A 14,848-nucleotide genomic window follows, 5' to 3' on the forward strand; every position below is an offset into this window, starting at 1 on the left:
GAAAGCAACATAGGGTATAGCCGTTACTGCAAGCTGCTCCAACAAAATGGTGGCACGGCATGCTGGGAAATGTAGTTCCACAGCAGATAATGGGGCAGAGGTATTAATCCTTAACAAGAGATAAATGCAAGGGTGATAGAGAGATAAACATCCAGCCAATCAGCTCCTTACTGACTTTTTTCAAACACAGCCTGTAACATGGCAGTTAGCAGGTGATTGGCTGGACGTTTATCTCTCTTTATCACCCTTGCAATTATCTCTGGTTAAGGCTTAATACATCTGCCCCACTATGCCAAACATTGCCTACTCCTACCATAAAATATGGTCTAGTATCTGCCTGCCAAACCTCCCATATCTCTTTCTAAACACAGCTATTGCCCCAGCGCAGTCTCAATTCTGTTGGTGAGAGCTTGAGTAATTATGTAAGATCTCAGTACAGACTATGCCATTGCTGCTTTAAAATGCTAAGGACTTGGGTTTAAGGTGGTATTTTCTGTGTTGTGTTTGTAAGTCCTGATTATGCTTGTTTGAGTGTATTAATGTGGTGGATTGTGAGCTCCACTGGGGCAGGAACCGAATGACTAAATATTTTGTCAATTATAAGCTATAAAGCAGGGCCATCTAACCTCGGTCTGATATTACCTTATTTTATTACTGTTTTTTCCCAGATGTAAAGTGCAACGGAATATGCTAATAAATAGTACATACAGCTATGCAGAATATGTGTGCTATATAAATAACCTAATAAGTAGAGCACTCCCTTAATCATGTAAGGAAAGCCTGGGCTAGTCAGCTGAGTGTAATATGGGGGACTGTCAGACCCTGTGTCATCTCTCAGCTACCCTAACACCCGCAACAAAGCAGGTGTAAAGTAGCCTAATTCCACATCATAACTGCATAAAAAATGGGCGTCTTAAGCCTCAATTAAGAAGAGTGTGGGCGAATTCGCTGTTGTATTGGAAAACTAAAATGTAAGTTCACTCACCACAAGCCAGCCGCTGTTCACCATATCCACATCTGTGACTGATCGATGCATCTTCGATTGCTTGCTGTGCTCTGTATAAACCTCAGAATCTGAGGTGTATCCGCGATCTAGACTCACATCAGTGGAGTGATAGGAAGAAATCTCACTGTCTGACTGCGCACCTAGCAATGGAGATACGGGTAGAGAACACACAATCATCAAGACTATTTTTTTTTTTTTTTTACACACCTCCATCTTGGAAACACAAGTTCGATAGTAAATAGGTCAACCACTATTGCTTAACAGGCAGAAGGTCAAAAGGTCAACACAAGCAAAAGGTTGACATGTAAAGGTAAACAAGTTTTTCAGGTTTTTTGAGTCTATGCTTCAGGCAAGCTGCTCGGCTGTGCTCTGCACACTATTATATTCTCCCTCTATTACCAATGGGATAGTAAAGTATGAAAAAAAAATACATGAGAAAATCATGTTGACCGTTCTGCATGTCGGCCTTCTGCCTGTTGTCCAATAGTGATATACCAACCCACTGTCGACCTAATGACCGCATACCCACACGAGGATGGGCCCAGGCAGATCAGCTCCTAACAGTCAATTTACATATTGGAGCTGATTGGCTGGTGCACTGTGTACACTGTGCACATGCGCAAACTGTTTGTACGAACACAGCTCATGGGCTGCTCGCAGGGTGATTGACAACCTATGCGTGTTTGGGGGCGGTAACACAACGTATTCCCTCAGAAAACGAAGACGTTCCCCGGCCACTAGGCGGGAGGGTAGTTTACCGTGGAGATAAGAAGTGACCTTCTTATCTCCATGGTCTGCGCAGCGCTGAGTAAGTCTCGACTGACTCAGCACTTGTGAACAGGAGGAATCCATTTCAATGTTGATTGTTTTCGTATGTAACACATACACTAATATATACAGTCAAAATTTAAATAAAAGAAAAAGAATATCTCGTATTTGATAGGACTAAAATATCTGTTCGGTATTTCTCATTGTCTAAGTTTATTATTAAGCTTTTGGGTACTTGTGTATTATCAAGGTGCCTGGCTACACTACGTTTTCAACGTAGGCTAAGCTACATTGTCAGCATAACCGGCGCCGTGATAATACAGGAGATAGCAGGGTGGTCTATCCCCGCTGACTCCCCGTGATCCGCGGTGACTCCTTGGCAGTTGCATTCAGTTCCCCTGCTCTGGCACTCACAGCGGACACTGTACGTAATTCAGCGTAGTGCCGCTGGCGGCGCATCACATGGTTTCCCTGCTCCCCCAGCGGTACTACGCTAATTGCGTACAGCGTCCGTGGCGAGTTCCGGAGTAGGGGGACTGAATGTGACTGCTGGGAAGTCACCGGGGATGGACGCGGTGCCCGGGCCAGAGGAGGGTAAGTATAGACCAGCCATTTTACCCCCACTATCCACGTCGGCGTGGAGTTTATTTTACAAAGTGTGGCGAGCACAGCGAGCCCGAAACTGTTCCTATTTAGATTAACTAAAAATGTAGAAAAAAAAAATTCTCCAAAAACAGAAACATGGCTTGCATTGCCGACTTTAACCATAAATGTGGATTTCTACATAGAAAGATGTACAAGCTCTGCAGAAATAGAAAGATGCAGGTTATGCTGGAAACAGATGTTACAGAGCTGCGATAAATAAATATCTAATGACATGCTAGTTACTTTTTAGTCCCATCAGTATCTATGATATTAAAGACCAACATGTACATTTCAGGCAGTAAACAAGTATGACAGATGCACCCTTTTAATCTTATTAATGGACTTAAGCAGCATATTTGTTTTCTTCATCTGGCCTTCACTTAATTCAGAGGCGGCATAAAACAGCTGCTTATCTCTTAGAGCATTGAATTTCATTAGTGCACATCCTCCACGTACCCGCATCATTATCGCTTCTGGTTGTCACCTGCAGGGCAGGCGGTGGTTTCACTCCTGCTCCAATGCACTCCAGCAAGCAGAACAGTGTGTACCAGTCATTTCTAGAATGGATGTTGGCAGCATTGGTTTTCAGCAATTCGTGAAGGCCAAAAGCAACCTGGCGGCTCACTCTGGACAGCACACTAGGCTTCATCATCAGGAGAATACGGAGTGATAGGAGAACCTGTGGAGAGGACATGAAGAATTCTGGCATTCATCAACAAAACCAATATTGCTTAGACATATCAGTGTGCCTATCCATCTAATTCACTCAAGTGTCACAAATAGTCTTAATATATATTGCTTACTATTGATTTAGATATTTTCGACCTGCATTCCAGAGAGAGTGTGCGTGTTATAGGGTAATGTTGGCTTTCCAGCTTGCAACACTAATATGCCTTGTTATACATTATTAGAAGGGGTCTCTTTGATTCCATGTATTATTTCAACATATTAAATATTACTGAGATTACGGGGTCAAGTGTGGTCCATGAAAGGTTACAGGGCTGCATGCTAGGCAAATTAAGCATACCAGTTAGCCTAGAACTGATATATATATATATATATATATATATATATATATATATATATATATATATATATATTTCCCCTTGAAGGAATTACCAGGGTAGAACTAGTACATTTTATTTGTGTTCACAATAAATTCTGAGCACAGGGGTTACAGATCACAAGAACAATCCACTTTCTTGAACACAGCTGCTAAAATTTGAATCAATGTTTTGACAAGCCAATCCTGAAGAGAACAAAACTTAATTAAAAAAAATCAGCTTATATTTGCAGACAGAAGTGTGCCCCCCCCCATTTTGCTGAGACCACTCCTCCTGACACTCCTCTGGCTGATTTGGCCACACACCCTTTTCATTCAAAAAGTGTGCTTTTTGGTATACTGACAGTAGGTGTATGAAAGGTCACATCTGGATGCCCACCTTAACTATTTTTGCAAGATTAAAGGATCCAAATTTTTGAGGAAATTTGTCAATGCCTGACGCAGTAATATACCTGTGCACTGATATCTTCCCGGCGCAAGAGTCGTATAGCAAGTCGCAACAGGCCTACCACTGCACGTTCAACAAGGAAACAGAACTCGATAGCATGAGCACAAAGATGGTAAAGGTGAACTCGCACTACTTCCCAGACACAGCCAACACGGTCTCTATAGGGGGAAAACAAAAGAGAATAGGAATAAATAAAACCTTAAATAATTGATTTACACTCTAGAAAAAAAAATTGCATTATTTTTAATAAGTGCAATCAGATGACATTGTCATTTCCACAATATACCCTGCGTAGCGGGGTATATTTTGGAATCCTGTTGTAGACTTGCCACTTATTGAGGGGTTCACTGGACAAAGAAGCAAACACCAAAAGTGCCATGAGCCCCTTCTCTACTAGATGTGTCTTGAAATAGAATACCAGGGATTTGTGTGTATCTGCTGGTGATAAATAACCATATGAAACAAAGTTAGAAGTTAGTGGAGCAGTTGATAGATGGCAGAAGATAGTTGAAGGAAGCAGCAAAAAAATCCATGTAGATGTGGCCTGTCTCTCTCTTCCACGAGACCCTCACTAGCATGGAATAAGTACCCAGTACATAAAGATTTCCATCCATAGTTCCAAAGCTTTCTCACTGTGTTTACAGGATGCCCACTGCCCCACCCACACACTCTGTGTCCTCCTCCTGTGGAAGGCAATATTTCAGAAACCCATGCCCACGTAATAAATCATGCACCTGTTCTCAAGCACTATTCTGAGCAGCATCTCGAGGCAGAATGCAGCATCTTCTTCGTCATATGTTTCTTCATCAGGGGTCACAGAAATCAAAGCCTGAAAAAAGGATGACATCTTCACGTGAGAAACGGTTATACAATGGAATTGTATATAGCAAAACGTTTTTACCCCAGGAGCAGAACAATGGGGGAACACGATTGAAATGAGACCGGACTCATGTAAGCAAGTCCTATACTCTATAATGGCAGCTGCATAATAAACCCTCAGCAGTGTATCCACAACCGTCATCATACATAACAAGTCAGCAGTCATCTTCTCTCTTTTGGTCTATACACTGGAAGAGGAGCAGGAATTCAAGTTAGAAGAACATGTGAGTGCACACTCAGCTAACAAGCTACTTTTGGGATCTTTGCTGCTCTGTGGCAACAGTGTAAATCTAACAGGGCTTCTCACTGGTATCATCAGGTAGAATAAAAAATAAAAAATAATAATAATAATAATAATATCGACAAATAAAAGATCATCGGGGCTTAAGGTTGACCGATTCAAAATGTCAACCTTTTTAGTAAGGGTTTTTGCTTAGGCACCTGAGATTGCTCCTTTGTAATGTGTATCCTGCATGACTTATTACCAGATCGTACAAATAAATGATGATTGCTGATGGCAAATACAATGCAGTTTCTGATACGGGCTGAGTACATTTATCCATCTTACCTCTTTGGCTCACAGCCAGTGGTGGCGCCAAAGGTGGTGCTGCAGCACAGTCCAAAATTCAAATACCAACTGACAGTGAGTCCCACCAGTGATGTCTGGCAGTTGGAGTGGTGGTTGTTGTGGCACCCCTATTTGAATATTGGGCTGAGCTGCAGCCCCTGCTCAGAAGCCACCACTGCACACAGCTTTAACAGATATATACTAAGTAACCAGTCAGTGACAAGCAGCAGATGAAGAAAGTACAATATCCAGAATTAGTATCTGCTGTATCACAAGCCTCCCACCTTACCTTCATCAGTTCCTGCAAAGACTCAAGCTGAAGGAATTTGCTCTCCGTGATCATTTTCTCTGGATCACATAACTATAATAGAGGTAAGTAATAACAAATATTTGCAAGAATTAGTGACATTTAATGTATTTGTAAAAATGAATAGTAAACCTAGTATTGAAATTAAACTTTTACATTATCCCATTGGGTATAGCCCAACTTTCATAAGCATGTACACTTATGAAATAGGGTAACATTGAAATTTATCTCCGGCACAAAGACGGTCAAAGACAGTACTACAGAGTCGACAGGCAGCTACTATTCACGGCTTAATAGTATTTTCGCTTTTGATAAACGTTCTGGTTAGAAACGGAGGCAACAACTATGCTATGGCACCAAATTACCTTTATACACTCCAAAGCCATCTTCTTCGCTTCTTGGTTCTCAGTGGAAGGTCCCCTTAAACTGGACTGCTCAGTGCCACTGAGGGTCAGCCAGCTGACAAAGCTCAGGACAGTGGACTCCCCACTAGGAGAAGATGAAACAGTCCCAACACTATTTATTACAGACATAATTTTCATATCTACAATATAATAGTCAACTTTGTGTTACCTTCAACAATTTTTTTTTTTAACCAAGGTAAGTTAAATGGTGTATAAGAATGATAATATGTGTCCCAGAGAGAACTAGCCAAGAGAAAAAAAAACATCACAATGGAAAAAATTATTTATCTTTGCATAACAAGTATGTGGAGGAACTGTGCCCCCTATGGTTCCAGAGAAAAGCATTTAATCCTAGTGTGAAAAATATTTTCTAATTCATCCTTTCTTGGAATAAGGAACCATGGCGACGTGCCAAAGCTTCCCTGGTGGGTATACATGCATGCTGCAAAACATAAGTATATTCAAACGAGGACAGTAAGGATTTAGGCTAAGCAGCTGCTTAGCCTAAGCCATGGCCCACACTGCCTACCAGGCACTCAGCTGGTATAATGCACCCTCACATTGTAAGAGCTGTCTGTGCCATAACCTAAGCGTGCTGGATCATATAAACTATCCAACTACAGCACATCTCAATTGCTCAAGGCAAGCCAACTACGATTGTAGGAAGTAAAGGGGACTAGAAGATCATCAGTTTATAAAATCTTGTGGATTTGAAATGCCTAAGCAACATTCCATGAAAAAACACCACTCAGGTTGAAAAGATGCAAAAGGACGTGCCTTGTTCCGGCATAATGAAGCCTGCCAGGGAAGAGATGATGGACAGGCCTGAGTTCTACACTATTTCCCATCCAAGCATTAAAACAGTAAATTTATAGGTTTACTGTTTCTAAATGACCTATGCTTAGTGATGCTGCTGCTGCTATCAACCTGAACAAGTCTCATAAGCAGAGCTGTAGTCGGCACTACCTAGGGGTTAAAGGCAGCATAAATTACCTCCCCCCTTGCCAGTATATGGTACTGTATCTGCCTGATTACACTGCACAGTCCAATTCACTACCTAAGATACCAGTGAAAGGGCCTCTTCAGAGAATTAATCCCATATAAGGCAGTGCAGAGAAAGGCACTTAACTGGCATGCCTTGGGTGTAGGGAGGCTAATCCCGGGATCGTCGGGATCCCGGGATTTTGGCCTAAAATCGTGGGGATTTGAATCCCAGGATTGAAGCTTACAATCCCGGGATTAGTACCCTATGCCAAAATTAAACTTTTTGTTTAAAGCCGGGCAGCGATGAGCACCTTAGAACATGGCTCAGACGCTGCCCGGCTGAATGCTTCTTACCCCCCGATGCCTCTGTTCCGGAGTCGGGACAGTGCGCTGTACTGACAGGCTTGGCTGCGCCCAGCCAGACTGCGCAGCGTGACCCCTGACATAATGTCACGCTGCACAGCCAAGCTACGCTATGCCTGTCAACACAGCACACTGTCCCAAACCCAGACAGTCGCCCGCTATGCCGCCCACCCTTCCGTCGAAGATAGGCAGCAGCAAGACTGTTTCACTGTCACCACTGCTGCAGTAAGTGACGTGGCAGGGCAGGTAAGGGGGGTGGTTTGGTTTAGAAATTCTTTAGGGGGGGGGGGGCGTTTTTTTTTTTTATTAGGGAGGTCAATCCCGGGATCGAGCATTTTTCAATACCGAATCCCGGAATTGAAAAAATGCCCCGAGATTGGCATCCCTACTTGGGTGTTAGACATATATATACACAACAAATAATAAAGCAGCACTATATACAATGTGGGATTGTTTGTAAAGTTGTAAAAACATTTATTCAATAAATCATTAGAAATAACAATAAAAATCACAATATTTAAAAAAAACATACAATTAATATTGTGTATTTCGTTTAAAAGTCTATAATAACTTTAGGTTTGTAGAGGATTTTAGCAGAGATCCTTATAGTGCTTACTCCAATAGCCACCGATGCGTTTTGCTGACTGGTTTTTAGCTTTTTTACCTTGAAAAATCCTCTACAAACCTAAAGTTATTATACGGGAAAATAATTGGACTCTTACAAAGCAATCATCTAAAGGCAAAGATCTTTTTGAGTCCTAAGGAAAAATTCCTCTAGCGGCAGCTCCATTAAGCATGGATACCGTACATCTGTGAGGACACCTGGACATATGCCTTAAATCAAACCTCAAAAAATCTACAGTGGTGAGACCATATATTATTTGCATATAATCCATTTACATTTGAGGATATTCCAAATATTGAGGAAGATAATTTACCTTTGAAGTGCTCAACTCCTAATAATAGACTTTTAAATGAAATACACAATAGTAATTGTATGTTTTTTAAAATATTGTGATTTTTAATGTAATTTTCAATGATTTATTGAATAAATGTTTTTTACTTTACAAACAATCCCACATTTTATATAGCGCTGCTTTATTATTTGTTGTATATATGCCTATAGATATTTGAGGAGTTGACTATATCCTAACCTTAAGCAGCAGCTACTCATTTAGTTAGAAACTCCTCATAATACAGCGCCTAATTATTTTTACCTTGGTAAAAAAAAAGTTCCTTGGGTGTTAGGTACTTTCCCACCTAGACAAACCCATTGCTTATGTAAGGCTGTTGTTTATAGATTATAGCTCTGCGTTCAATTCAATTCTTACAAACATTTTGGTTAGCAAACTACGCAGGTTGGGGTTTTTTGTGGCATTATGCAACTGGATTTTGGATTTTTTGATTAATAGGCCTCAACAAATAAAATATGGTGATCGTGTATCTTCTGTTATCAAGATTAGCACCGGCACGCCACAGGGGTGTGTTTTGAGTCCGCTTTTATTTTCTCTTTTTACATATGATTGCTATCCGCAGGCGGATACTAATCTTATTATAAAGTTTGCTGACGACACAACAGTGGTAGGCCTTATTAAGGATGGAGATGAGAGCACCTATAGAGATGAAGTTAACACCTTAGTTAAGTGGAGTATTGATAACAACTTACTATTACATTTGACTAATACGAAGGAAATCATCATTGAATTCAGACGAGGTAGGAAGTCAGAATTAGAGCACCTTCAGATTAACAAATTGGTAGTGGAGAGAGTTACAGATTTTAAGTTACTGGGGGTAACTATTTCACAAGACCTTACTTGGTCTGTTAATATTGCTTGGATGGTTAAGAAGATTCACCAACGCTTGTTTGGAATAGCCTCCCATCAGAGGCCAATACAGTGGTACAATTTAAACATGCTTGGGATAGGCATATTGATATCCTTACAAAAAAATAAGGATCAAATATGGTTTGAGGTAACATGTTTAAAAAAAAAAAAAAGGGACAGACTAGATGGGCCAAGTGGTTCTTATCTGCCGTCAAATTCTATGTTTCTAGTATGGTTTGGAAATAGCACTAAAAAAGACATAAAGAAATTAGATAGGGTGATTCATTCTGCAGTGGTTATTATTGGTTGTGACCTGCCCTCTACTGAGGAGATCTTTGTTAAAAACTGCTGGCGTAAGAGAGATAGCATTATGCACGGGTGTCAAACACAAGGCCCGCGGGCCAAATCCAGCCCGCCAGACCTAGTCATGTGGCCCGCGCGAGGAGATAGCACGCAGGGGCAGTGTGTCTAAAACAGGAGTGCTGTGGGCCGTGTCCACGTCCGCGGCCGCCTTACCTGTTCCTCCACTGTCGGCGGCCATGTTCCTGTAGGCACATATGTATGCGGCTACAGAAACATGGCCGCCGGCCTCCACAGCTACGTGGAGGAGGGCCCGGCCGCCTGTTCCCTCTGATGCCTGGCAGTGACAGACACTGGGTGGGGACGTCATGATGATGACGCCGCCCACCCATGCGTCTGTAGAGAAGTAGGAGCAGGCAGGGAAGCTGGACCGGGAGTCGGGGACAGTGTGGCCGCAGCAAGCAGTGAAGAAAAGCTGGAAACCGCAGCAGCTGCAGGACAGACGGAGAAACAGTAAGTGAGGATGAGGATCACACTCACAATAAAAAAAAATATATCTGATGTTTCCTGAGGTGTCCCCGTGTATAATAATAATAATGCAATGACACCACAGGCTGCTCCTCCTGTATAATAATTTATGTGTCATGGCATTATTTTTATTATATTATACAGGGGGAGCAGTCTGTGGCGCCATGGCATTATTATTATTATACAGGGGGAGCAGCCTGTGGTGTCATGGCATTCATTTTATATTATACAGGGGGAGCAGCCTGTGGTGTCATGGCATTATAATTATACAGGGGGACCTACAGATACAACCGGCCCTTTGAGGGTGACCAAACCGCTGATGCGGCCCCCAATGAATTTGAGTTTGACACCCCTGGCATTATGCATGATCATCATCATCCCTTAAAATACATCTTTTCATTTTTACCATCTAAAAAAAGGTTACGGCTTCCTAAGTTAAGAACTACACGCATGAGAAATAGTTTCTTCTCCTTGGCAATTACTGATTTTAAGCAAGATTGTTAATTGTGTCTTTCTGTGTCTCGGATTGTAATTTTCATTGTTGTTCAATTTTTGTGTTGTGATGACAATAAACTGTTATTATTATTATTATTATTATTAATTCATTCATTCAATATAACTGCAACTAGGGTATTCGGTATGGCAGCTACCTATAAATTAAAGAACTACGGAGAAGCCCCAGAGTCAAATCTCAGCACTATGTCCTTCTGCTACTGTTTCTCACATTTATGTAGGGTACACACAAGAATGATTAGGGCTCAATCCCATCAATCTGGATCCAATTCCAACTAATTGTATGTAGATTGGGCATGTTTTTGCATGTTTAGATCCATATCCGATCAGATTCCAATCTGATGCGCGTCCCTGCTGTCGTTTGGTCGTTTTACAGATCCTACCTGCTGCAGGTAGGATCTGTAAAAGACCCATTCAACTAGATACAGACTCAGATCGGATTGGGATTGAATTGGATGAAGATCGTTAGCAGATCGTGTACTCCAACAGATCATGCGACCATCGCACAATCTGCAGGCGATCTACTAACAATCAGGATCGTTCTGGTGTGTACCAGGCATTACAGATGTAGCCAAGCTTGTCATTGCATTATTCATGGGCAGCAAGGTGGAAACATCTCGGGATAGATCAGCATGACTACAGTTGTACATTGTTCTTCATATATGACATTTTGCTTGTTTAAAGCGGATACCTGTGTGGTTAAAATAGCATCCAAGTGTATAGTACTCTATGAATGGTGTTTCACTGCGTCTGTGATACGGAAGAAGATGCAAAATGCAAAGAAAAAGATGGTATGCTACACTGCTCAATGTGACATGGTCGTGACAAATGTCTTGCATTTCATGACATAGTGAGGCTAAAGGTGCCCATACACTGTGCGACAGGGCAGTGCGATGAGATGCGTGCTCCGGTGCACATCCCATCGCACAGCGCATAAAGTCTGTGCAGCCTCTGCTTTTAGTACTAGATTGCATCGTATCTAGTACAAAAAGCAGGGAGCTGTAGCGCATGCTTTTTGTACTAGATGCTATGCAATCTAGTACTAGTATATGAGGAAGCATCTATCCTAAATAAGTCACCTGTACTCTACAACAGATTATCCTCTGTTCGTGTGGCTGGGAAATACTGTTCTAGAGCAACAATGCAGGTTTTACTTTTAGATGGGGTTTTCATTTATCATATGACTTTTTTTTTTTATAATCTGGAAAAGTGTACTCCTGGAACAAACCATTGCTATATAACTGCAAATGTATTTATATTTTGCAGGGAATATATTGAATGCTTTTGCATGTAGCAGGCTTGTTTTTACCCTGCGATTTGGAAATAAGCTCAGACACGCCACATCCAACTATAAATCTCTTGACACATTATAAATCTGCCCAACCTGCAAAAACACTGTTGGCTAAGGGTGCAAGTTGCACAATTTTTTTTTTTTTTTTATATGATCCTGAATTCGGCATGCCCTCTCCTCTGTGTGTAAGCACTGCTGTTTCAATTTTGAGTATGTGTTGGTTATACTCTATTATTGATACATATTGCAAATGGTGCAAATTTACTCAAGACAGTCCCCTTAATTCAAATCATATATACTATTTTTACATACAGTTTTTAACAGGGGTAACACCAGGTATGTAAACTATTTTGGGTAGTATTCACAGAATTAAAACCAGCCCCTCCCAACCACAATATTGTACTTACCGGTTTGCAGGAATTTCTTCCCGTTGGAGTGAAATCTTTCCATTGGGGTCGACATAATCTTCAACCTGAAACATGGAAGAGATTCCCAGTTAATAATGAGAATGTTTTAATCAAATTCCTTATTCAATATTTTTATTAAGATTTCTCATTTACAACTTATATTTTCAGGGAGAATGAGGGAAAATAAAAAACATTCAAGTTTTGGACAAGAAACCTCATATACAATTGCTAATTTACATATTAAAACCAATAAACAATATAGTATTCCTCCAGGTAGAGGACATTTTCACACATTTTTCAGGGCAAACGTGGAATAATCATTTGGGGGTTGGTAGCGCAACCAATCAATTCTGATGTGGTCTGTCTATGACCAGATTTTGACATAATAACAATTTAAAAATCCCAATTTGAATGAGATTTTTTTCTATTTTGAGATTTTTTTTCTTCGACCTATAAATGTAATTTGCAGCCATCAAATGATCTAACTTGCAGTAAAATATGCAGCATATAATTCAACAAGTTCAGCAGTACTCAATTTAGTGCTTTCAATAAAATATGTACCCGTTTGTTAAGATACTACAGTACATTAAGAGGCTCTGCTTCATTAATTATTATTGCTTTAGTTATGTGCAAGTAAAACAAATGCAAGTTTTTAATCTACTAAAAGAGGCTTCTTATAAAAGGGGCTTTGTTAAGTTTTGGCCATAACAAAATTTTAAAGTAACATTTAAAAAAAAAAAACTAATTTTTATTAACATTCCATGTTTATTAACCAACATGGAAGGCTTACAGTACTTCCATGGTCTTTGATATTCATGCCAAGAGAATTATTGCCCACCTTCACAAAGACAGTAATTATCTGGGTTATTTCACATGAATGTGCAGCAACCCAGGATAGTGTGCAGTGTGAAAGCACCCAGTAGAAATTACCCAGGTCCGGCTGCCCAGCATTTCAATTTAGCAACCAGGGATGAACAAAGGCTCAACCCAGGTTGCAGTGTAGTCCGAACAGGTAAGCCGAGTTAATGTGAATTGGGACCCGTTCACAGCAATGGAACAGCCAACATTTGTTTGCAGTGATGTCATCAACCCAGCAATAAGCTATGTTGGGCCTCCGGTCTGAAAGGGGTCTCAGTCAGGTCGCACAAAATCACGTCTGACCCGGCATTTTGATGTGAAATGGGTATTATTTCAAATAGTGGTACTTGTGGATTATCACGGCTCCCATCGCATGCCATATATAGTGGCATGCGATGGGATGCGATTTTTGCCGGTTTTATTGTTTTTTGACAAAATCGCATGCTATCGCATCGCATGCGATTTTTAACAGAAAAGCATCCAAATGTATTGAAATTAGTATGAAACATGTTCAATGGCCACCAAATGGCATTTTTGAGGCTGTACCACCCCCACTATCAACTCGAACCCGAAGCGTGGCGAGCACAGCGGTACGCATCCTACGACCTTTTCATACCACCACTATCCAACGTCGGCGTGGAGTTGAGAATAGGAAGTGTGGCGAGCGCAGCGAGCCACCGAGCCCGAAGCGTGGCGAGCGCAGCGAGCCCCGCGAGGGGACGCGGACACCTGTGAAGCCCGCGAGGGGACGCGGACACCTGTGAAGCCCGCGAGGGGACGTGGATACCTGTGAAGGTATCCGCGTGCGCTCGCCACACTTCGGGCTCGGTGGCTTGCTGCGCTCGCCACACTTTCTATTCTCAACTCCACGCCGACATGGATAGTGGGGGTATGAAAAGGTCGTCACGCTTCGGGATCGCGTTGATAGTTGGGGTGGTACAGCCTCAAAAATGCCATATGGGGGCCATTGAACATGTTTCATACTAATTTCAATACATTTGGATACTTTTCTGTTAAAAATCTAAATTTTTTTCATGTACGATGCCCATCGTGGGAGCCGTGATACTCCACAAGTACCCAAATAGTTTCACACTAGTAACAACATTCCATACCTACTAAGTGTACAGTAACTTACATATACACATTTCTCACCTCAACCATCCCCTTAGGCAGCAGTTCGGCTCTGAACAGTTGTAGCATTGAGTCCATAATGTTTTTCCAGCCCTCGCGCAGAATATCTCCATGCCGGTGGGCTAGGTGGAACACAGTCTTGGCAGCAATCTGAGCCTTGGGGTTACTTCCAAAAACAGTGGGCAGGTTCTCTGCTGCCTGCATCAAGAGAGGTAATGAATCACTTTTGTTCTCAAAGTATTAAAATTCTAAATGTTTATTGTCGTCCAAAAATAAAGTGCTTTCTCTAATGTTACACTGTCAGAGAGAAGTACAGTATATAACAGCCGGAGTCTGATGATCCAACTAGTAAGCCTCAAGGAAAATGATGAATTCTAGCAAAATCAAGAGACACTGTAGGTTTGTAAAAATATACTGTAGCTTGAATGTTTATGGCTAAGGCCAGTATCCAGTTAGCTGTGGTAATCTACACATGTGTTATCATTGGAAAACAACTAATAATTAATCTGGAATAAAAAGAAATTGCTATAATTGGTTAGCCTGCTAATGACTATAAATTGGG

At 41.4% G+C, this 14,848-nt stretch overlaps 1 protein-coding gene across 5 annotated transcripts in view; it reads right to left on the reverse strand.

Annotated features, from left to right (window-relative positions):
• Positions 1-14,848, reverse strand: part of GBF1 (golgi brefeldin A resistant guanine nucleotide exchange factor 1) — a 184,168-nt gene that overhangs the window by 18,908 nt on the left and 150,412 nt on the right. For all 5 annotated transcript variants that reach the window (XM_083148526.1, XM_083148530.1, XM_083148527.1 and 2 more), the window contains exons 24-31: positions 14,308-14,484; positions 12,298-12,362; positions 6,050-6,173; positions 5,667-5,738; positions 4,665-4,759; positions 3,935-4,088; positions 2,876-3,098; positions 986-1,146 (exon numbers count right to left, since the gene is read on the reverse strand). In XM_083148526.1, coding sequence (XP_083004652.1) covers positions 986-1,146; positions 2,876-3,098; positions 3,935-4,088; positions 4,665-4,759; positions 5,667-5,738; positions 6,050-6,173; positions 12,298-12,362; positions 14,308-14,484 — 1,071 coding nt within the window. The remainder of the gene's footprint in view (positions 1-985; positions 1,147-2,875; positions 3,099-3,934; positions 4,089-4,664; positions 4,760-5,666; positions 5,739-6,049; positions 6,174-12,297; positions 12,363-14,307; positions 14,485-14,848) is intronic.

The sequence above is a fragment of the Crinia signifera genome, chromosome 6 (genome assembly GCF_055691185.1).
Source record: "Crinia signifera chromosome 6, ASM5569118v1, whole genome shotgun sequence".
NCBI classification, from domain to species: Eukaryota; Metazoa; Chordata; class Amphibia; order Anura; family Myobatrachidae; genus Crinia; species Crinia signifera.